This window comes from Terrapene carolina, unplaced genomic scaffold (assembly GCF_002925995.2).
Source record: "Terrapene carolina triunguis isolate 2854851 unplaced genomic scaffold, T_m_triunguis-2.0 Scaffold998, whole genome shotgun sequence".
Taxonomy (NCBI): domain Eukaryota; kingdom Metazoa; phylum Chordata; order Testudines; family Emydidae; genus Terrapene; species Terrapene triunguis.
In genome coordinates, this window is record NW_020665349.1 from 3,437,743 (window position 1) to 3,460,744 (window position 23,002).

General features: G+C 40.3%; 1 protein-coding gene across 1 annotated transcript in view; it reads left to right on the plus strand.

Annotated features, from left to right (window-relative positions):
* The window catches only part of DCAF12 (DDB1 and CUL4 associated factor 12), a 32,132-nt gene extending 18,316 nt beyond the window's left edge, over positions 1-13,816 (plus strand). Inside the window, exons 5-9 of the mRNA XM_026661292.1 lie at positions 6,656-6,849; positions 7,900-7,965; positions 9,066-9,228; positions 11,659-11,843; positions 13,229-13,816. Coding sequence (XP_026517077.1) covers positions 6,656-6,849; positions 7,900-7,965; positions 9,066-9,228; positions 11,659-11,843; positions 13,229-13,387 — 767 coding nt within the window. The 3' untranslated portion in view covers positions 13,388-13,816. The remainder of the gene's footprint in view (positions 1-6,655; positions 6,850-7,899; positions 7,966-9,065; positions 9,229-11,658; positions 11,844-13,228) is intronic.
* The last annotated feature ends 9,186 nt before the right edge of the window (positions 13,817-23,002 follow it).

Consider the following 23,002-nt stretch of genomic DNA (forward strand, 5'->3'; position numbering starts at 1 on the left):
AGGGAAAGGAGCTATTGGTCCCACTGCAGGTCAGGTCAGATTGCCAGCCACTTCCCCCAGTTTGGGATTAGAGGCCTGCCAGTCTCTGATGTCTCACGTGAACACTCAGGGGAGGCCTTTTTGTATCCTGCTCCAGAGAGGGCTGGAGGGTTGACTTTCCGTGTCACTTTATCTAAACACCAGCAAGAACGACGCAAGGGTCAACCTCCACCCAAGTGTGTGGAGTGTCTTATTCAAGGAGTTCATAGACATAAACTAAATCTCTTTTGACCTAAAGCAGCTTTGAAGGAAGAATAAGTCTCCCATTATAGGCGAACAATAGGCTCTTCCTTGGTAAGAGTTTCTGATAGGATGAATAATTCTCTAGATGATACTTATAAGCCTAGGGTGACAAATGGAATTCTCCCCTTGGCTTCAGGGCTAACCAGTTAAACAAGATACAGTGACACATTTCTCTGTTAGCAGTAATAAAAAGAACAGCTTCTTTATAAAGTGTATCAGGGTGTTTAGAAATTAATGGGGGTGCTATTGAATTTTAAATCTCCATAACAAACAAGATTATGCTCTATTTAAAAGCCATGACCGTATAAATTAATTGAGTGGTAGGACGCTTGTATGATAAAATGTTATTGGGAAGCCCTTTACTGTGATTGTCAGTAATGAGCATTAGTGGGAGCTGATGGGATTTATTTGATGGTAAAAGACAAAATATGTTGAGCCAATGATATCATGTCTGGATGACTCAGAATCCATTTTATACACCTCTACCCCAATATAACGCGACCCGATATAACACGAATTCGGATATAACGCGGTAAAGCAGCGCTCCGGGGGGGCGGGGCTGCACACTCCGGCGGGTCAAAGCAAGTTCGCTATAACGCGGTTTCACCTATAATGCGGTAAGCTTTTTTTTGGCTCCCGAGGACAGCGTTCTATCAAGGTAGAGGTGTACTTTAAAAATAAAAGAGAGTGTACCAAAGGCTATAATTTCGAGGGGTATTGATCCTTACTTGCTCTTTCCAGCTTGAAAGGGACACTCACATGAACAGAGCCCTTTGTAAATCACACATTCACAGAGGGCACAGAAATCATGAAAATACACCCCACCCCCACACTATGATCTTTGACATTTTTTAAAAAAAGGAAAACATCTGCAAATTTAGAATACAAAAAATTACTTAGTCAATTTTAAGGATGGAATGAATTTTATTGAATTTACTTGTAAACTTCATTCCATGCAAACTGTGAAATTCCATACTTTGCCATTAATGCTGTTATGAATTTTCTTAAAAATTTACACTGCCCTACACATGAACTGGGCAGGAGTTGTTATCCATATTGTATAGGCAAAGAAGGAGAGGTACAGATGGCAAAACTGAGGCACAGATGGAAGTGAGTTGTCCAAGGCCCAGAGGGATTGGGTCTCAGGGCTGGGAATAAGAACTCCGTTCCTGTGCTCCTCTAGTGTCAGCGTGGACTAATTTAAATCAAGGTGACTTTAAATCATTGTTTAAATGATGATTTAAATTATCAAGTGGAAAGCCTTTATTTAAATCATCAGTTTTAATCAATTTTTCCATTTGTACTTGTTTTCTAAAAAAGTGCATTCTCATTGGTTGGCATAATCATTAAAACATGTTGATTTCCAAGTCAATAGAGCCTTTATGTTAATTTGGTACATCTTTTTGACACTTAAGAGGGTGCACTGTAATGTAATACATTTATTTAAGCAATTGTATAGCTTAATATTTTCAGATTCTTATTAATTGTACATTTTTAGTATGTTAGAAAATGGTGGATTATATATTGTCTATTAGGTAATTAACTTTTTGATTTGTGTCAAATTGCAGTAGGCTGGTAATTGGAATTGAAACACACAACAGCATAGAAAACTTATTTTTATGGAACAAAACAAACTTAAATGTTTTGGATACCTAAACTTTTCTTATCAAAACATGTCCCACATTTACAGCTAAAGGAACAGAGGGATTAACAATAGTCCGTGAATTAAACTGATTGCTTCAGGTCACCTTGAAAATGTTTCAAATTTCACTAAGTGAAAGTGACTGGAGCTTAAGTTTCTACTCGTCTAAGTCTCTTGAACACGAGACAACAGTCTCTTAAGTTACATAAGCTGTCATTCAAACTTTTAAAATTAGTACATCTCATCCCTTGTTCTGATTCATAGACTGGAAGAGAGAGACAAGTTTTTCTGCTTTTTCAATTCCCAGTTGATTTCTCAATTTTGAATGAATTAGAATATTTTCTTCATTTGGACTTTCTGTGCCTGCAGAGGAGGCTACTGCTGCCGAAAGTTGGTTTAACACTTCAACAAACTCTGGTGCTTAGCTAGTGACTTCCACCAGCTCAGTGGTGTGACTTTATTTAAAACATCAGCCAACAAGTACTATTTTGAATGGTTCACCTCCCGCCCTGACATTATTTTAGTTGTAGCCATGTTGGTTCCAGGATATTAGAGAGACAAGGTAGATGAGGTAGTAGCTTTTATTGGGCCAGCTTCTGTTGGAGAGAGAAACAAGCTTCCAAGCCACACACAGCTTGTCTCTCCCACTAATAGAAGTCAGTCTAATAAAAGATATTTCATCACCTACCTTGTCTCTCATTACTATTGATGGGTGATTATTAGATGCCCAAGTCTCTCAGCAGCATCTTCTTCAGCAGTTAGGCATCTACCTTGGTGCACTGGATTGAGAATATTGGTATGAAAATGAGATGGAGAAAATGCTCGATCCATCTGCTTTTTTTACTTCCTACAATTAAACTTTGTTGTTGACTATCTTTTTCTTCAGTATCTCTTGAAGTTCTCTCCAAATTTCCACAGCCTCAGCAGTAAAGCAGCAATCTTTCTGCAATTTTTCCAAGGCTATGGGAATAGGTTTCAGTATATTCAGCATATCTTCTACATGTCTCTTTAGTCAGATATTGATGACTTTGGCTGTGATAGCTCTGTTGTGTCATGATTTTCTTCATAAATTGTTATCAGAATAGGCCAGTTCTTAATAAATAACCGAAAATGGTCAACTACTTGAATTCCATTGTACATTAGTTTGTATCCTCCTGCTGAAGCAAAATGGCTGTTACCGTAAATGTTTTGTAATTTCAATATTTTCCTTTATTCTGGAGTCATACGTAATAGGTGCATCAAAAGAGCACTGCACCTGTATAAGTTTCAGATTCCTTTCATTTATTTTCTTCTAGTTTTCTTGTCATCTTTGCAAATTTGCAGCATTGTTTGTGACAAAGCTATGCACTTGACACATTGTTCAGTTTGTTACATCAGGATGTGCTCATACAGCAGAATACTTAAGAGAAGTAGCAGTAACAGCTGTATCAATTGTTTCTGTAAAATAAGTGGTTCTCAACCTTTCCAGATTACTGTACCCCTTTCAGGAGTCTGAGTTGTCTTGTGTACCCTCAAGTTTCACCTCACTTAAAAACTACTTGCTTACCATATCAGACCTAAAAATACAAAAGTGTCACAGCACACTATGACTGAAAAATTGCTTACTTTCTCATTTGTACCATACAATTATAAAATCAATCATTTGGAATACAAACATTATACTTGCATTTCAATGTACAGTACATAGAGCAGTATAAACAAGTCATTGTATGAAATTTTAGTGTGTACTGACTTAGCAGTGCTTTTTATGTAGCCTGTTGTAAAAGTAGGCAAATATCTAGATGAGTTGATGTACCCCCTGGAAGACCCCTGCATATCCCCAGGGGTACGCGTACCCCTGGTCGAGAACCACTGAAAGAATCCCACTTTCTGTTGGTACACAAGCACACATTACTGGATCATTGTGTACATTACTCCACCCATCAAGACTTAATTAATTTTCCTGACAAGGTTTGTTGTACACAGTTCAATTTCCTTGTCGTACATGGTGTCCAGCAATGTCTGCTGTGCCAGCGGGGGGCTGGTCATAATTGAACCATGTGAATGAAATGTATGTTCTCAACAAGAAAAAAAGGAGAGAAGTTGTTACATAAATAGCTGAGCAACTTTTTCACCTATGGAGTTTGGCTGGTCCTGATCATGAACTCATCCATAAGCTTTACTGGATGATGAAGAAAGTCTTTCTGATACAGGTAACTTACTGTGTGATGTAGTTGAGTTGCAGCACTGCCGGTGACACCAGCAGTTGACTCTGAAGTTGCAGACATTGCAGATGATGGACATCCATAACCTTTCATGTCTAAGCTGGGCCCTAAAACAAAATGGTAAACACAAGTTACACTCTCACTGAGTGTTACTCAGTGCACTGCCTTAAAAAAAAATAAAAAGGTTATAAATGAAAGATTCCTCCTACTGCAGCTGTTTGTACCACTGTTGAAATTATATAATTTATTCTAAACCCAGTTTTGTAGGAAAAATAATTAAATTGTAAAGATTATCTAAATCTATTTAAACACTTATGTCTAGCAATATACCAAACAGCTTGAAAAAACTCTTTTTAAATGTTAAAATTCATACATGCCTAATAAAACTTTTAAAAAGGAAATCTTTGCCTAGGATGTTTGATTATATTGAGCAATTAAAATCATGTCCGAAGTCCAGCAATAATAGTAAAAATGTAATTGATAAATACTCCCACAACAAATTAACATGCCTGTTATGTTTTGAAATTCATCAGTAATCCACCCAAAACACACATGCATGGCAATAATCAGTGTTATCCTTTATTAGCATAGTAAGACATGGTAGGCAGTCCGTAAGAATGGTGCCAGAATAGGTTTACTGACCAGCTGATCCATATTATTCAGACATGTCAATATCATTTTCAGTCATTGCCTTTTTAAGAGCATTTTTCATATTGTTTCATTCCAACAATCAGGCCTTGCATCTCTTCGTTGCATTGTTTACATTTGGCATGTGTTCCTTTTTTACCCAAAGGTACAGGAATTTCTTGTAAAATATTCCTATACGGGGTCTGTTTTACAACCTGCAGCCATGGCAGTTTTTCTCCAGTTCCCAGGTGTTGAAATCAATGCTACAGGCTGCACTCTGAAGAATGTTGTCCCTTCTTCCCAGTGTCTTGCTTTGACACCCTTCCCCACTCCTCCCCCTGCATTGCCCTCAGAAATACAAAAGAACAACAAACTAAGATTTCTGTTTGTGTAACCCACATGCCTTTTGCACTGCAGTATTTTATTTGTTTAGAAGCTGAGGGAGGCAGTCGAGAAATTAATGGATTTCTGTTTGCTTGTAGTGCAAGGAGACAGGGCAAGGCAAGGCCATTTACTTGACGTGCCAAGAAGGCGGGGGCTTGGTAGTTAGTGGGCAGATCAGTGTTTTTCCAGGAGCTGGAGAGAGAGTTTCCATGGTGGGTGGAGTCATAGATATTCATAATTTGAGAACTCAGCCAATCTGATCTCAGTTAAGGAGAAGCTGTAAAATAGGAATATGTCACCACCTTGATGGGCTCAGGCAGTGATCATGATGAGATATATGATGGTGTCTCCTGGAGTCCTAGGCTGGGTCTCAACACCTATGATGACTTTGCCAGTCTCTTGTGCCAAGAGGCACAGCCCCTGCGCCCCACACAGGATCAAACTCTTAATACAGTATATGACCTATTGTGCCCTATTTATAAAGCTTGACCTCAAAAGTTAGGTGTTTTTTCCCCTGATTCTTTCTCTATATAGGAAAGCAGCATTTAACTGCAATTTTTTGATAGAGGTTCATGGATTTAGCATATTTTTTTAAGAGATTGTAATAAGATTAGGCCTTAACATATTTTGTATTAAATTCAGACTTCATTTTAAGCAGGTTAGTTTTTTAAAAGAAAAACTTGGTATAATTTAAATAAATTACATTTTTTACAAAATAGATATTTTTATTTAAAAAAAAGATTGTATCCACTCTTGTCTAGTGTCATCAGAGACTATAAGAAGGATGGTCTTGCTGACTGGTGTCTGCAGACCCAATAGAGAGAAATAAAATCTTTGCTAGTCTGAAGATTATGCTTGCTCAGTCTCTTACCATCTGAGTTCCTGGACACATTCAGGGCTTGTCTAAACACACAAGATGCACAGGTTTAACCAAAATCAGTTTAAAAACAGGTTTAAACAATGCAAGCCACTGTTTGAACACTTATGTTTGTTTAAAACTGATGTCTGTTTAGTTTGCACCTGTAAATACACTGCCAAGTTTAAACCTACTTGAGTGTTCATTCAGGGTTTTTCCACTGGTTTAATTAACCCCATTTGAAAATGCACCTTTAGTTAAACCAGTGCAACTATGTAGACTAGACCTTGCTGTTCCAGCCACCTCTAAGCTGCTGCTAGTTGTATGTTCTCTGAAGATGATCGCTCCAGTTTGATGCTCCTGTTTACTGCTTGTAGATCTCAGAATAGCTCGATTTGATTGAGCTGCTTTAAAATGTATGTAGCCATTGGCAAGTTTTAATGAACCCAATTATCTTTCTAAATTTGACTGCTTTCAAATATCATACTTTTATTAGACTTTATTAATACTTAAAGACCAACAATGTGTTCAGTTAGATTAAACTAACAGTACTTTATTCTTCCCTTGTCAGGGCCATGTCTTACTTGCTTGACTGAAGTTCCGTCTTCAATAGGGAAATTTTGTGTGCCTAACGCATGCTGCTATGTCTTTTCTATTCAGGTTCCCGGGATGGCTCGATGGGTCTCTGGGAGGTGACAGAGGATGTGCTGACTAAAAGCGATGCCAGGCACAACCTCTCTCGAGTCCCTGTCTATGCTCACATAACACACAGGGCACTGAAAGATATCCCCAAGGAGAACACCAATCCAGACAATTGTAAAGTCCGAGCACTGGCATTCAACAATAAGAACAAGGTCAGTAAGATAGAAACAGGGAACCTGAGAGGAGTGAAAAATGGTAACCTTTCAGTTTGTAACATTGGATACAAAATTAGACTGGAATCACTTTAGTAAATTAACAGCAAACCTGCATCTGCGGTATATTTTGCTTGCTGATTCTTTTGTCTTCCCCTTCTCTGATACTGTTCTTTGTCTGCTTCTTTTGTCTCTGCCATTAACAAACAGATAGGATCTGGAGCAAACGTAAAATGTTCTTCTGGAAGGAAAAGTTTTCCTGTGGGTTTTCTGGTTTTAAGCTCTTTGGCCTATGGAATGTGTCTATACAATAGGCAAAATACTAGACGAGTTTGGACCATGGTGGTAATCCTGTCCCCACTCTTAACTGGTGTACAAACCGTTATTACTGATCAGTGCATGTCTGCCAGTGGCCAGCTAATGCGCATTCAACTGATTCGACTCCTAAGACATAACATTAGACAACTCAACATTTTTTGTTGGCCGAGCTTGTTTTTGGTAGTTGTCAAACTGTATCTTGCAAACTAATGAATACCAATTGTTAGGGAGGAGGATATGGCTTCTAAAAGACTGTCTCTTGATGCAAGACTTAAGTTTTTGTTAAAATGCATACATACAATCTTATTTAATATTTATTGCCCCATGTTGCTTTAGGTGCTGAGAATTGCCAATGCTAACTTGTAGTGCATTTTCTTAGACTCGTAGACTTTAAGGTCAGAAGGGACCATTATGATCATCTAGTCTGACCTCCTGCACAACGCAAGAGTTGCTCACTTGATCGAACAAGGTTCTTATATTGGCTAAGCTACCGTTTGGTTGTAGGCTTTCCATTTCACTTCTGGTCTTTCCCCACAGTCCCTTTTGTGCTCTACTGAAGTCAATGTGCAATTAAGACTTATCTTGTACAAATTCATCAACAGATCCAGGTAGCATTCATCTATAAGTTCAACTCAAGTCATTAAAGTAGCCTTTAAACCACTGCTTTGCATTGTAATTTATTTGTACGAATATATATATCATATGGAAGCTAACTTTTTTTTTTTCTTCTAGGAGCTAGGAGCTGTGTCCCTGGATGGGTACTTTCATCTTTGGAAAGCAGAGCACACGCTATCAAAGGTTGCCATTCTCGTGTATTTATGCTAAATTTCAATAGTTAACCTATCAGTTAAGGCTGCTTCCTACTCTACGTCCGTTTCCTTAGAATGTGTCTGAATAGACTCCAGCAGTGTCTGTAAGACGCTTGCCCAAAACGTTGATTTGAAGGTTGAAAAGTTTCCTAGCAAAGGTAACGTTTATGAAGTTAGAGCACTGGACACGTGAGTATTTATTTCCCTTTTGAGAGAGGGAAGCTCCTAATTTCTTACTAATCTTGGACAAATTAGGAGCTTTCACTTATCTTGTTCTAGTGTTAGTTATACTAAGGGTTTATCAATATGAGGAAGTTGCCCTGGTTTGACTTAGGCCTTATCTACATTTAAAACTTATACCAGCAGAGCTGTGTTGGCTAGGAGTGTGGAAAAAATCCTAGCCAACAAAGCTGTGCTGGCAAAACCCACAGTGTAAATGCAGCGATGCTGACAAAGTGCTGCTTTTGACATACAGCTAATGTTGTTCAGGGAGGTGGTATTACTGTGCTGGCTGAACTCTTCTGCCGGTGTACGCTGCATCTACAATAAGGGGCTATGCCAAAATCGATCCTGTAGTATAGACGTAGCGGTAAGATGTACTTTCAAACTGGTTTAGACTGGTGCAAACTGCTGTTGATGCTTGGTTTGGTTTAAACTAGGCTTACTTCAACTTAGGCTAAGTTAATCAGGAACAGATTTAAACAAAGATGAAGCAAGAGTGTCTACACAGGGAATTGTACCAGTTTAACCAAGCCTGTTTAAAAACAGTCTGTAGCTAAACCAGTACAATTTCTACATGTGGGCAAGATCTAAATGCCTGTCTTTCTCCCTTCCCTGCTCTCCAAGAGCTGCAATTTCCAGCTTTTCTCCACCCAGTGGCATTACCATCTCTCCTTGCCCTTCTCCTTCAAGTCTTTGCCCTACAGATCAAATAGTTACCTTCTTCCAGAAGAGTTTCCAAGTCCATGTTACTGCTTGAGTGTAGTTTCCTCAAATATGGTTTCAGGGATGTTTGGATTTTGTTCAGTCATTTGCATCCCTCCTCCCCCCCACATTTTTCAGTTAACTTCTCTCTCCATTTATTTCCAGCTACTTTCCACCAAGTTGCCATACTGCAGGGAGAATGTGTGTCTGGCCTATGGTCAGGAGTGGTCAGTGTATGCAGTAGGATCTCAAGCACATGTCTCCTTTCTGGATCCAAGGCAACCTTCCCACAATGTTAAGTCCGTCTGTTCCAGAGAACGAGGCAGTGGTAAGGAAACTTTGAAGTGAAGTTTCAAATTTTTGATCTTTCCAAAAAATACAGTAGGCTAGTAAATATCAAGGCTTTTCCTGTGAACTTCCCAGATCAGTAGTAGTACACCTCTACCCCGATATAACGCAACCCAATATAACACGAATTCAGATATAACGCGGTAAAGCAGTGCTCCGGGGGGCGGGGCTGCACGCTCTGGCAGATCAAAGCAAGTTCGATATAACGCGGTTTGACCTATAACGCAGTAAGATTTTTTTGGCTCCCGAGGACAGCGTTATATCGGGGTAGAGGTGTATATGTAAACTTAAACTTTGAACTAATATTCCCCATGCAAAACAGATTAAAACAGTATCTCTGAAGCTAAGGGAGAGAGGCAATCACCTCACTCTTTAATCAGGTCAAATTAAAATGTCTCTGTTTAGACTTTGTCATGCTTAAAGGGATGCTATCACTTCAGAGTATACGTTGTAAACTTGTTGTTAATAATGCAGTAGATTACTAATATATTGGATTTTCAGTAACTATTGGTACTCTGTTTACTACTTGCATTTGTGTGTGCTGCGAATGAATAACTGTTTAGTCACCTTGATGCCCTGTACTACATTACTGAGTTTCAACTCTGCAACAGAATGGTTTTTTAGAATTTTAAAGCCATGAAGGAAACATTTCTAGGGTTTAAATTTTATAAAATCTTGTTCTTACAAAAGTTAAGTTGAGCCAAATGTAAATAGTCTAACTGTCAACTTCTGTACGGTTTTGGGTTATACACACTGAAGAAAACTCTAGGTACCCAGGTTTGAAAGTTAATGCCTAAATCCATATTCAGGCACCTGGATAAGCAGCCTTCTTTTCAAAGATGCTAAACATCTGTAGCACCAATTGATTTCAGTGGGATTTGTGGATGCCTAACACCTTTGAAAATAGGCCATTTTTATTGAGTTGAATCCTACACTAACTATGGGTTTAATTTTAGGCACCCAGGCTTGAAAATATTGGCCAACAGCCCTTTGCTGCTGAATGTTCCCCTTATGAACCAATTTGAAGTGCCATTTCCCAAAGTGTGTTTAAAACAGCCTCCTGATAAACTGGGAGAATCAGTGTGGTACTAATTATCTTGTGATTAGAGAAGGATAAAAGCTATAAAATGCAGGAATTGGTTTGGAGACCATATGTCCTCCGCATGCATTCATCATCACCTACTCCCCTTGTGTGAGCACCCTGATAGATTGCTCTTCAAGAGTAACAGAAATTAAAGGGCACTCCCCTGTGCTATTTTTCTAGTTCAAATGATTGATCTCTTACTGACTATGCTAGCCTCTGCTACCTTATACATAGTCCGAAACCACTTGCACACTGAATTGCCAAACCCAAATCTTTGTAACCTCTAAAACATAGTCATAGTCTCCTTAGCTAACTATAGACTTTTCCTCCATATATGTAATTTCTAGCGCCTTTCTCCCATTACTGCACAAATTCCTGTTTTTAATCCCACTTGGTTAGAATGAATTAAATTAGACAGCAGTTTGGCATAGCTGGATGGGAGCAGGCATATTATTTACACTGAACTTTCACTTCCATTTTGAATGTTTAATTTTATCTTACTTTAAACAAACTGTAGCATGCTTCATAAGCTTCTTGTATCGTACTAAGAAGGTGGCAGAATCTGTTTTTGGTTCCTCACTGATTTATTGGGTTTCTTTGTGGATCTACAAAACAAATTCTTTATACAGCAAATAGCGAAGTGATGACTGGCCCTTAATAACAAAGTAATGCTACATGCTTTTGTTTGGGTAAATTCTCTCCCCAAAGCAGATCAGTTTAAATGACCTTTTTAGTTCAGGGCACAAACCTAGATTTTTTGAAGTGATGTTTGGAACACAAGGAGATGAATCTTAAAGGACAGACAGTCTCCTTCCTAGTGATTAGTACAGCTGCATATGATAGCCCTCAAAGTCATCACGGGACTGCTCTTGCTCCTACTGAAATGAAGCAAGTCTTTCCATATTGTTTCCTTTGTGCTCCCCCTTTCTGTACCCCCCCTCTCTGGTTCAGGTCTTAAACTTAGATTGTAAGCCCTTGGGAGCAGGGACCATCTTTTGGTTCTGTTTTTGTTGTCTGGCACAAGGGTGCCCTGCTCTGTGAGTGGGGCTCCTTGGCGCGCTACTCCGATATAAATAAATAACGAGAGTTGGATCGGATCCTTTGTGGGGAGAGGGAAAGATATTTGCAATAGCAGCTGTGATTTCTGTAACATAAATAGAACTGACTTGTGCTGTCTTACAGTTAAAGGGAAACGAAATAATCTGCCTACTACTATATTCTTGTAACAAAAAAAACAACAACCCCTAAAGCAGCACCCACCACTGCATAGCCAGAGCATGCATCTCCTCTTAAATGTGATTGTAACATTCTTTTTCCCCTTGACAGGTATTCGGTCAGTGAGCTTTTATGAGCACATTATAACAGTGGGAACAGGGCAGGGTTCCTTGTTGTTTTATGACATCCGAGCCCAAAGGTTCCTGGATGAAAAGCCCAATCACACCTGCCGTGGACAAAAACAGAAACTCGGAGGAAGTGAAATTTTAAAGTTGACGACCGGGAAAGGCTGGCTTGTGAGTAGCTTGCAGCTGTTGAAGCTCTTCTATATAGGGATGCTACAGGGCTTGAAGACCAGTTAATTCTACGTTTTTGGGAACTATACGTGTCAAATGAGCTTCACTAAAACACTGACTCAGTGACTGAAATCCCTTTAGCCTTTCCTCAGAAATAACGACCTGTTAGGAACATTTCTCTAACTCGTTGCAGTTCTTAGCAAATGGCCCTTTATATTTTCAATGTGTTGTACTGCACTGTAAATCGAAGTGCTCTTTAAAATAAGATACATTCTGTACCCTGAAGAACTTACAATCCTAGACCAGGCAGAGTGCAAAGAAATACAGCACAGACTAGTAAGAATTAACATTTGATTTCAGCCTAACTCCTATTTTTCAGTTGCTCATAACTGTCCCTCACTTTCTCTTTTTATGAAAGCTCGAGCAAAATATGGTGAGCCAGTTTTGAATTACTCCATCTTGACAAAATATTTTCCTAGCACAACTTTTGCATCACTCCTACTGAATGGACAAACTTCATACTCTATTTTGTAGTTCTCCTTGAAATCTCAGAAATAGATCTCGATGTTGAGCATTGGTACAGCAACGTTAGTTACACACACTTAAAGTAGATCTTATATGGTCATAGTAGACCTAGGCTATTTGTTTGTGGTCTAGAAAACTTCGTCCCGGAGGCCTACGTTAGATATCTGCATTCAGGAGGAATCAAGATAAGAGCTGAAATCAAAAAAATGAAACAAGTTGAGACACAAACAGCATTTTTTCCAAAGCAGTAATCTCTCTTTTATACTTGTCAAATAATATATTATACTCTAACTGTATTATACCTTTACATAATGGCGTACACGCTGCATACACCAGGCTATGCTGTTGCTTAATAAAACGTGCATCTAACCTGATGATTTAGGAGACCAGAAATACACAGTATTGGTGGAATTGTGTAGGTTTTTCAGACTCGCTCCTGTTTGATTAGTACATCTACCCTTTTCAAACTGTGCAGGGGCGGGGGACCATCAGTATGAGGAGGGGGGAACCCGGATCCTTGATTGAGGTTCCTAGGTGCTACCATAATATAAATTATTCAGTACAAAGTAATAGACTCTGTTCTAGTTATTAAATAACTAAGTCTGAGTGATTATAAATGAGATTTCCAACCTTATTTTCCTCCCCTCCCCCCAGTGTTCTTTCTGAGGAAATTTGGGCCACCAAACAGACTGCGGGATGTCCCTGGTATCTCCCAGTTCTAGCCTATCCGCATAAACCCCAGGGATCATTAATGCAAAAAGCCCCTTTTCAGGCTATGGAGACTAAATTTTGCTTTTGTGAAACAAGCTCTCCTCTTTTGCTCATTTGCAGCGATACTGATCTGAACTTTCCTTTAACAGAATCATGATGAAACCTGGAGGAATTACTTTTCTGACATTAACTTCTTCGCAAACGCTGTTTACACCCACTGCTACGACTCGTCTGGAACGAAACTCTTCGTGGCAGGAGGTCCCCTTCCATCAGGACTCCATGGGAATTATGCTGGTCTCTGGAGCTAATGAGAACTCTTCCCAAATGCCCATCTTGACGCTGATTTCCACCTTGTCTTTCCTTTTTAACAAAGAAATTGTGTGATGACATTGTTTTCTGGTTTAAATGCAAGTTATTTTTGGCAGAGTTTTCTGTTGGTCTTCAACAGTTTTGTACATTTTTTTTTTTTAACCAGATTTTGCTTTAACTTTCTTGATCCTTTATATGAAGGGTTTTTTAAAATCCCTTTTTATTGTATTTACTCCAAATGACTCTTCCCTGTATAGGCTTAACTCAGCCATATGCCCCCTACTTTGCTGTGAGGTAGGATTCCTTTCTTATAGAGTGGTTGCTGCCAGGCTTTCTGTGAAAGTCCAGGGGCTGTGTGTATGCAGGTACTTTGTGTCGGTTATGTTACCTGGAGTGAGGACTACTTGTAATTAAAAATATTAAAAATATTTATGAGATAAGCTACTACTTTATCTGCAGAGCCTGGCTCAAGCCTGGCTTGATTATTTTTTTTTTAAAGTACAAGTCTAATGACACTGTATGCATAAAGGAAAATGTATCGAAACCATACTCATTGGAACCCAGGGACAGAGCACCATCAGGAACATCTTATCTAGCCCAGAGTGTAGCAAAGACCCCAGCAGTGCATGAGCAAAATGACTATCTCTTGTTACCCCTTCTTTCTCTATCCTGAGTGTCAGTTGGCAAGGTTGTTGGAGCTTCAGAGTAGGCTGCCTGTACTGCAGCAGGGGTATTGTGTGACGTGACAGCTGTTACGATGGTGCACTGCAGCTTATTGGGGCACTAAGGGAAATGGCATCCCAGAAGGAGACAGTTTTGCTTGGTGGCTAACTTAATTCAATCTGATTAACTTCCAGACTAGCTGGGGGTCCTCTGGGTGGCTGGGGCTGGATGGCAGGGAGGAGCCAGGACTCAGGTACCTGGAGTCTGCCTAAAGACACACACCTCTTTCAGGCTGGAGACTTTTTTCCCCCTCTTATAGTGTTTCCCCTCTTGCAGTTCTCCCACCAGCAGTGAGTAATGTTGGCGGGAATGATTTTTGCTAGCCAGTTACTGCTATTAAAGTTGGTGGGCAGGGAGATGTTATGCTAATATTTTCATATTTTTTTCCCTTCTGGCCTTTGGCAGGAGGGTGGCATATGCAGTTAGTTGATGCTATTAGCAAATACAGTTGTCTTCCCCTTCTCTAATGACTGTAGGCTTAATTTTTTAATGCAGGTTTGAAACTTACCAGGTAGCTAGACTTCCTGTTCAACTCATCATGTTAAGAAAAGCATAGGCTGTCACTTGAATTTTATAGGAGACTTTTTGTTTTTGTTTTTTCCTGAGCACCTAGCTTATTGTTCAGTCCTGCCTTGGACTTCACCAGGAGCTGTGGGTGCAGGATGACAGTCTGGATACGCTTAGTGAACAAAATACAGGCCCAGTCATGGAGGGATTGTGCATTTCTGGTGAGGAAAAGATGGTCTTGTGGCTAAAACACAGGGTTAAGCATTGGACTCCTTGTTTCTCTTCCTGGCGCTAGCTGCTGTTGCCCTGTCACTTCATGTCTCTGAGCCTCACTGTGCTGATCTGTAATATGAGATTAATAGCACGCATGGCACCTGAGGTTTAATTTCTAACTTGAGATTATCAGACAAAAGACCTGGTAGAAGTGCAGGTTTCCCCCCCACATTCTGATTGCATGTCAGGGTTAAGGAAAGGGTTGTCCCATAGGCACACTGGGATTTGAAATATAGGCCTGACTTGATCACTTTGCAAACCAAGACATTTTACTACTGCATTCCAAACTTCTGCTAGTGGGTTGGTTGCTTAAAATCTGCATCAAAGCAAAAACTGACTATTAAATATGGTTTTATGACGCCGTTTCCAAGTAGTAGCCGTTAAATTATAGGGTTGTATATGAAGTAGTTCTCTCAGAACTTCCATTGTTAAACGAATGTAAAGATTCTAAGTATTTTTTATATTGTCACCAGTCACGCTTCCATGATGGGAACGTGTTGTTTTGGGGTTTCTTTTATGAATGTTTGGCAGGGCAGAGATGTAGCCTTTGACTCTGCTTCAGAAATATGCAAAGGAAAATAAATATTTAATCTACATGAAATATGGTGACACTTCATCTCTGTGAAGGAGTAGTCTTAAATCCTGTCCAAGCTCACTCTCTTCTACAGATAGGTTCTGCATTCTGCTGGGGTGTGTTGTTAGGGGTCAGATTTGCACAGGCACTGAGCACTCGGCTCCAGCTGACATCTCGGAGAGCAGAGCTCAGCTGTGTTAAAGTTGGGTCCACAATGTTTAGTAACATTTTAAATACATTTTTTTTTAACGCTGAAGGAAGCCTTTTGGTCTCGAAATCTAACCCCCTTTATAGTTAATCTTGTTAATTTAAAACTCATTTGTTTGTAGCTTTGAGTCTGGAGAGAACAATTTCCCCAGAGATTATTTTGAGCATTGTCCTATGTAGATGTTTTAGTGTTAAGGGGACACCAATTTAAAATTAGTCAGTTTCGTTGTGGGGGGAGGGTGACGTGGAGATGGTGTAGTTTCAAGTACTGCACTTGCTCCGGAGCGTTCTGCCAGGGTTTGCAGTCCTATTGGTGACTGTTTCCTGTTTTGGGGGGGGGACGGGGACTTTTTCCCTTATGTGAAAAGCCCACACAAACCAGGTAAATGGAATATACATCCAGTGCTGTCCAATGCAAAAAGAAAACTGGGAAATACTTTCCTTTATCCTAGTAACAGTATGTTGCTTTTAACAGTAATAGATTATAAAGTTTCAGACAAGGGTTTTAAGTAGCTGTCCCTTTAAGATGGGATGCCTTACTGTGATGTGATCCTGACTATCCAAAGTCAAATATTTCTTTTGATCCATTGAGCAGTTATGGAAACAGAGGCTGGGAGGGGAAGTGACTTGCCAAATGTCTCACGGTAAATCAGAAGTAGAAACAGGAAAAGAGCCTAGGTTTCCTGATTTCTAGTCTATGCCTGTTCCATTGCACTATGCTGCCTCGACCACACGGTTTTAGATTTAAAATTGAAATACCAGAACATGGCGGGGCAGATAGTAGCACATGGGGATCCAAATATGGGTCAGTGGTTTGCTGGTACAGCAGTGGGGAGGCTGTGAGCCCAGCCATAGAAGTGAGTGTGAAGGCAAAGCTCCCATCTCTCAAGCAACAGTAGAGAAACCCTATTGGGGGTGAATCTGGCCTTCTGACTAGATTTCGATAGCTTTAAAATAGGGTACGGAAACCCAGTGGTGGTCTCGCTTTGTTTGTAGACTAGCTAATTTTTCCACGTGCTCAAAGTCAGAAATCCTAGTGACCTTTTTTTTCCCCTCAGAGTTGCTTTGAGGGAAAGAAGGTTCTTAAGGATCATTCAGACAGGCATTTTTCTGATATTTGACATTATATTAACATGGTATCCTATTTGCATTGTAATGTCTCAAGCAGTTTATTTGATCATCCAGCACTTTTCATAAGGCTGCTATACAAAGCATGGTATCCTTGAAGCACCATATGCATTTGTTCTAATGTAGCAGATTAATTATTTAACAGTGATGGACCCAATAGTAGCCAACTCATGAGTACTGAGTGGCAACCCTACAACAACTAACCAGTGTGCTCATGATAAGAGAACCAATTTCCATTTCTTTTTCCTAAACTGTCCAGCTTTTAGCCACCATCGAGTTCAGCGTTCTTCCCTCAGGCCATTTTTCTATTAACCCCTCCAACCTTAGTCCATCATCTCAGTCTGTCCTGCCAGCCAAGGAAGCTTGACACAGCTCTCTGCAGTATCGCTCTGAGTGAGCTAGAGGCCACGTTAGACCAAGCAGCCTCCCGTTAGAAGCTGAGCGTGTTACCACCCCAGCACTCCCAGCTCAGGAGAGCCACAGACCAAGCACAAGTTTCATTGAGATTCATAGTTTGTGTTAATCCTGGGCCAGTTCCAGTGGTGCCAAAGATATAGTATATTTCTAAGCTATTTAAAAAACCCACTTAAGACTGGTCTAATTCAACACCCATTGAGGTCAATGCAAAAATACACTATCCTAATAATCCTTGACTGGCAGTTTTCATACCTTCAGGAGTGAGTCACTTCCATCTAAACCTTGCTCCCTGAGGTGCTGCTCTTGTGAGATGTTTGTAGCTGCAAAGTCCCAGAGAAGACTTGTATTTTTCGGATGCCCATCTTTGCAGTGGTATCAAAGAAGCTCTGAGAGTGACTCATCTCAAATTGCATCTCCATCTGACAATGCTGCGTCTGTTGTCAAAAGTAACTGCAGGGCTTCCTAAAACAGAAAGATCAAATTTTTTTTTCAGATTGTCATTGTGGATTTTACAGCAGTTCGTGGAGTGTTGGTTTCACTGTGGCGGTGGTGGTCAGTTCCCATGTCCTAATCTTAGGGCAGAATGGGGGAGAGGGGAATGTATTCACACTCTGCTCTAAGGGCAGTTTGTGCATGCTGTTCCCCTGGGTCTGCAAGTAGCAGCATAGGGGCAGGCAGGAGTGTGCACAGAAAGGAGGGCAGGTTTGGTGTTGCTCTTGGAACCACCCAGAAGTTCGATTTAAAGGAGAAACTTGATTTTTGTTTGTTTAAAAAAAACTTAGGTTGATATTGTCCCTTTATGTGGAATCTATTCTGGTTGTTTTCCATGTGCTTGAATTTATTGCTTGGGAATTAGGTAATCCTTGTAGCTTCATCTGTGCTGGGTCTCCTCATCAAAATTGGATACTTAAAAAAACAAACAAACAAACAAAAAAAAACACCACAGTGTTTTCAAGAGTTGTCTGAGTGGAACCTGGTCTGTTTTGTCCCTAGACTCCAGAGGCCTTCAGAAGCCATTTTTCAACCACCTCTCTTCTAGCTGCATGCTGGGACCTGTAGTTCCTGCAGGCCATTCATACTAAAACAGAATTGCTGTGGCTGGCTCAGTTGTAGGCTGCATCTGACCATCTGGGTAAACGGTATTGACCGTATACAAATTGCCACAGTAATGGACTGAAATAAAATACAGGGCTATGTAAAACACATGGAGACATGTACAGTATCCTGTCTGTACCCCTTCAAACACCGATTCTCTGGTCTCAAAACTAATATCTTGGAGATAGCGCATGATTTTTAGAATCTGCTTTTCTATAGATTTCCTTAATTAGAAGGGAATCTTCAGGTGCTGAATCTTAAATCTCATTAAACTTGTACTTTTTGTTTACTTGCTCACCTGGTTTCCTCTCCTATTATGGCCTCCTGCAGTCTCAGGGTATATAAATCACTATGATTCATCCAAATAACGAAAAGGACCAATCAGAGGTTAACGTGCCTTTCTCTTATGGTACCTTGATCTTTGTAAAGTTATCTGATGGAAACTCATCGTTGTCTTTTTCTAAGATGTAAACAGTGAAGTTGCAACAAGTTTGTATTGTTAGTTGTGACTTTTTTTTTCATTTGACATTCAAGAATATGGGATAGACACAAATCAAATGCACTGATTTTTGTCTTGGGATGAGTCCTTGTACAGACATCAGTGCTTACATGTTTGGTAATATGTACATAAGATGCTGGATCTTCCCCACTTGCCTATGATGTATATGTTAATATATATGATGCACAAACTACACAGGATGTTTAAAATATGTGGGGATCACAACTTGTGGCTTGGGGTTAGGATGTCTTAAAGTGAACTGTAGTTCTTTTAAAATGTTTTTCCACGTAGACTACACTTCATAGACTTAAACATCCAGTGCATTGAAAATATCATGACTTCTGTCACTTGCCTGCTTCCGTTGTAAATTCAGGACCCAATGTTTCGTTGGCATATGTTGCTATTGTGCGCACACATGCACAAAAAATTTCTCAGTATAGTTTATAGCCTCAACTATTTTGATACAGTGCAGAATCTTGAACTTGCACCTAAGCAGTTAAGCAAAGGGAGTAGAGGTTTTTCAGATGTTCTGTAGTTCATGTGTTTAACTTGAGGGCTAAATGTTTAAAACTGTCCATGCAATTTGCAAATTAAACAATGGAAACTTGCAGACTGCATGCAGAAACCAACTGATTGATTTGTATATGCAGCTCAGTGTCTAGAAAGTTATCCTGTAAACAGTTGTTCTTCTCTGAAAAGTGACTTCAAAAAGAAAAAGGCTTTGTGGGGTTGGTTCTGTTTCTCAGTGACTTCCAATGTGCTGAATTTTAGTACAAAAATTACTTTTCTAACTGCCCTGCAAATTCAATATGATCTGAAGTTCAAGCTGGGTTTCTTCTTGTGTATCAGCAATCCACACTGCCTTCAGTGAGCTTGTAAATGAGTCACCGATTGGAACCTTAGCACAAAAGTTCTACTGAGCTAGAGGAATAGATTCAGTCACTCCCTCTTTTCTGTTAGCCCTACAAAGCCAACACAACTGTGTCAATGTATGGATATAATGTGCACATATCTAAAACAGAGTAACCTAGAGATCTTATTTAGTGTAGCTTTTGGCCCTACTTACCCTCATTAGATCCTACTGAGCAGACCTAATCTGACTTGTTTTCTGGTTTGTAATCTTTAATGGTTTAACTTTTTTCTCCATTCTTTCCAGTTCACCTTCAAGAATAAATTCCAAGTTTTTGTCTGGTCTGAAAAAAATTCAAATAGTTTGTACTGAAAGTTGTACAAAAATACTGGTGGCCCCTGGGTAGAAAGACCACTCTGTGCTGTGTCGTAAACCTGTTGCTACCTAGCTGCATGTGAAATCACAATTCCTGCTTTTTTGGCAACCTATACAGAAGCTGAAATTCTAACATCCAGATTTCATAAAGCAGTGGTCAGTAAGGTGGGAAGTGATGGCCCACTGCCTGCAATCTGAGCAGCAGGGGAACAGCTAACGATATTGTCATTCCACTTCAGAGTTAACACCACATTGGAGTATGGGGGGGGGTACATCACACTTCCAGGCTGATTGCTGGTTCCTTCTGGTTACAGCACAGGGCTTTCTTCACAACTGTAATGGCTAGAATTACTTTAATAATCATAAAAAAAAGGCAGTTTCCTGCAGTAATTAATGGGGGGGAGAACACTGCTGCTGGGACCGTATGGTTAAGTGGCAGACATGTATGGCAGACACAGTTTGTCCAAGGGGAATTCCACAGGCCAGTTACTTTAGAAGACAAGCAGCTATTTTAATACACTTGAACAATGGAGGCCTAGGGGTTCGGCTGCAGATCTTCATCATCCCTTATCTGACAGTCGATTACAACGCCTGGAGCTTGCCTGTGCAAAGCGGCTGGTCTTCTAGCTTCAGAGATGCCGTGTGACGATAGTGCGGGGAAGCACCCGTTTCTTCATTGTCGTCCGCCTACCACCCACCCATTCCTCCCCAGGCTCCTACTGCACTTGAGCTTTCCAGGATTTTTCCTGACTTAAGAAACTGCTTCATTTCTGGGGTGCTGAGGGGCAGCACTCTTCCCACTGCTGGCAGGCCATAGTGAAGAGGGCCCTTGTTTGTGGCTTCCCTCACTTGGCTCTACCTATTGATCCCACATTACTTGTGGGTGCAGGGGATGAAGAATTCCAGTTGGGACTTGCTGCTTGGCCAGGGCTTCACAGAACGCAGCAGGGGCTGATCCCCTGGCTCCGTTTTCCTGCTCACAAAACAGCCTGCGGCAGGCTCTGTCCCTCTTGTTCTTCCACAAGTTTTGTCTCCATCATTCAGCCTTTTTTGTCTCAGTCGCTCTTCTGTGGACTCCAGCGTGTTCCATTATGGCTTGCTAACTTGGGCTCCTGTTCAGCAAAACACCGGGGCATGTGCTTATGTCCTGCTGAAGCTGATGAGACTTAAGCACCTACTTCAAGCCCTTATGTACTTTGCTGGATCAGAACTTCTACAGTTTGATTCCCTCCTTTCTCTTACCCAGCCCTGGATATTTCCCTAAATTGGTCTCCTCTGATCTGGAGGACTGCTCCCCACTCATTCCTGCTCTGTAAACCAATTAATTCCTGCACTGCTGGGTATCTAAATCTGGTTGTTTTTACTTTCCACTTTCTTGTTCTGGGGATCACTGCATATGTACAAGCTGATTCCCACCCTCAGCTCTCCTGACATACTTTTGGGACCTACCCTGTGAGGCATTGAGGTTACTTGTTTCCATTGTGTGCAGAAGAAAACAAGCGGGGGGGTGAGAACAGGCTTTTGTATGCAGAGCACTGGAAAGGTACCTCTAGTTCAAGTAGATGAGGGAGCAGTTTAAAATCATCTTAATGGGATAAGAACAGAGTTCCTGAATTTTGTTTAAATCACTTCCACTGGAGGTTCATGTCTCAGATTCCAAATTCATTGAATGTTGCAATGTATATCAAGGTTGTTTTTGATCAATGCAAAATGTGCCTCTTGGATTTCCTTAAGTATAATGTAAAGGTCAGTCTGTTTCACTTTGTCTTCAATGCAAGGAGTTTAACTGAAGACTGATTTTAATATGTGATTCTTGCTATTCAATGCTAACATCCATAGAGCAGTCCTCGCTGGTCTTTCCTGAGCAGCATGCAGTGCTATCTCTCGCTGTTTAATGCAGAAAAGGGGGTATCAATAACAAATGGAATCTGCTGGGCTTTCCTTGTGTTAAGGAGATGGCTTAAGTTAAGGTTCCATGTGTTTTTATTCATTTTAAACCCACTGCAGTTACTCTACAGATCCAGCACCACTTTCTTTCTCTACTTTAATGTGGGATCGCAAAAATATGAATCCAGCAACATGTGATCCCAGCTGGCTTGCTTGCATATTTTTTTTGCGGGATGAGGTGTTTTTTCTTGTGTGGAAGAATTCAAACTGGCTGCAAAGATTTGGTGACTGTCCCATGTCAGCTTCCTAAATGCAGTTGAGTGTTTTGGACTCCTCTTCAGAATGTTCTAGAGCCGTTAAAGTTGGGCTGTAACTGTGACTGCTTTAGGTCATCAGTGTGTTGCCTGATCATATGGACAGCATAATGAAGTTTGGTTTGCAAGTTGACTTCCTTGTATCGATCAAGGAATAAAACTTAATTCCTGGTTTGGGGAGATTTGTTAGTAGATTCATTTCCACATCAAATTAAGATGTTAATTTTCAATCTCACATTAACCGGGTTACTGTGTCCACATGCCAGAAAGATATTGCTCTTGGAAAAAGCATGTTAGTGTATGTGGCAATGACCAATGCACTTTTTAATACATAGATCTGTACGTTCTCATCTGAGTGTTAACCATTCTGTAGTCTGACAAATGGATCTTTTACTACTGCCCTGTTATATAGAATAATTGTAACTAACTGCAGTTTGTTTTTTCCACTACTTGAAGTTGTGTGAACTGAAATTGGTGAACAAAAGTATTTGTGCATCTTAATATGGATATCTCTAAATAAAATGTATTTGTATAGTGTTGTTTAGTGGTGTCCTTTACTATTTAACCCCACCGTTGTACATAAACCCAGGGGCAACTATGCTTAGCTGTATTAACAACCTGCTAGGAGCCGGAAGTAGTGCCTAACTGCCGTATATAGCCTAGTATAAATGCCTGATAGCTAGCAGTGCCAAATTGGGACTCTAACTTCAGACCTACTGTTTTGGTCATGCCCCTTTTAAACAGTCAGGAGGCCTCCTTGCTGGC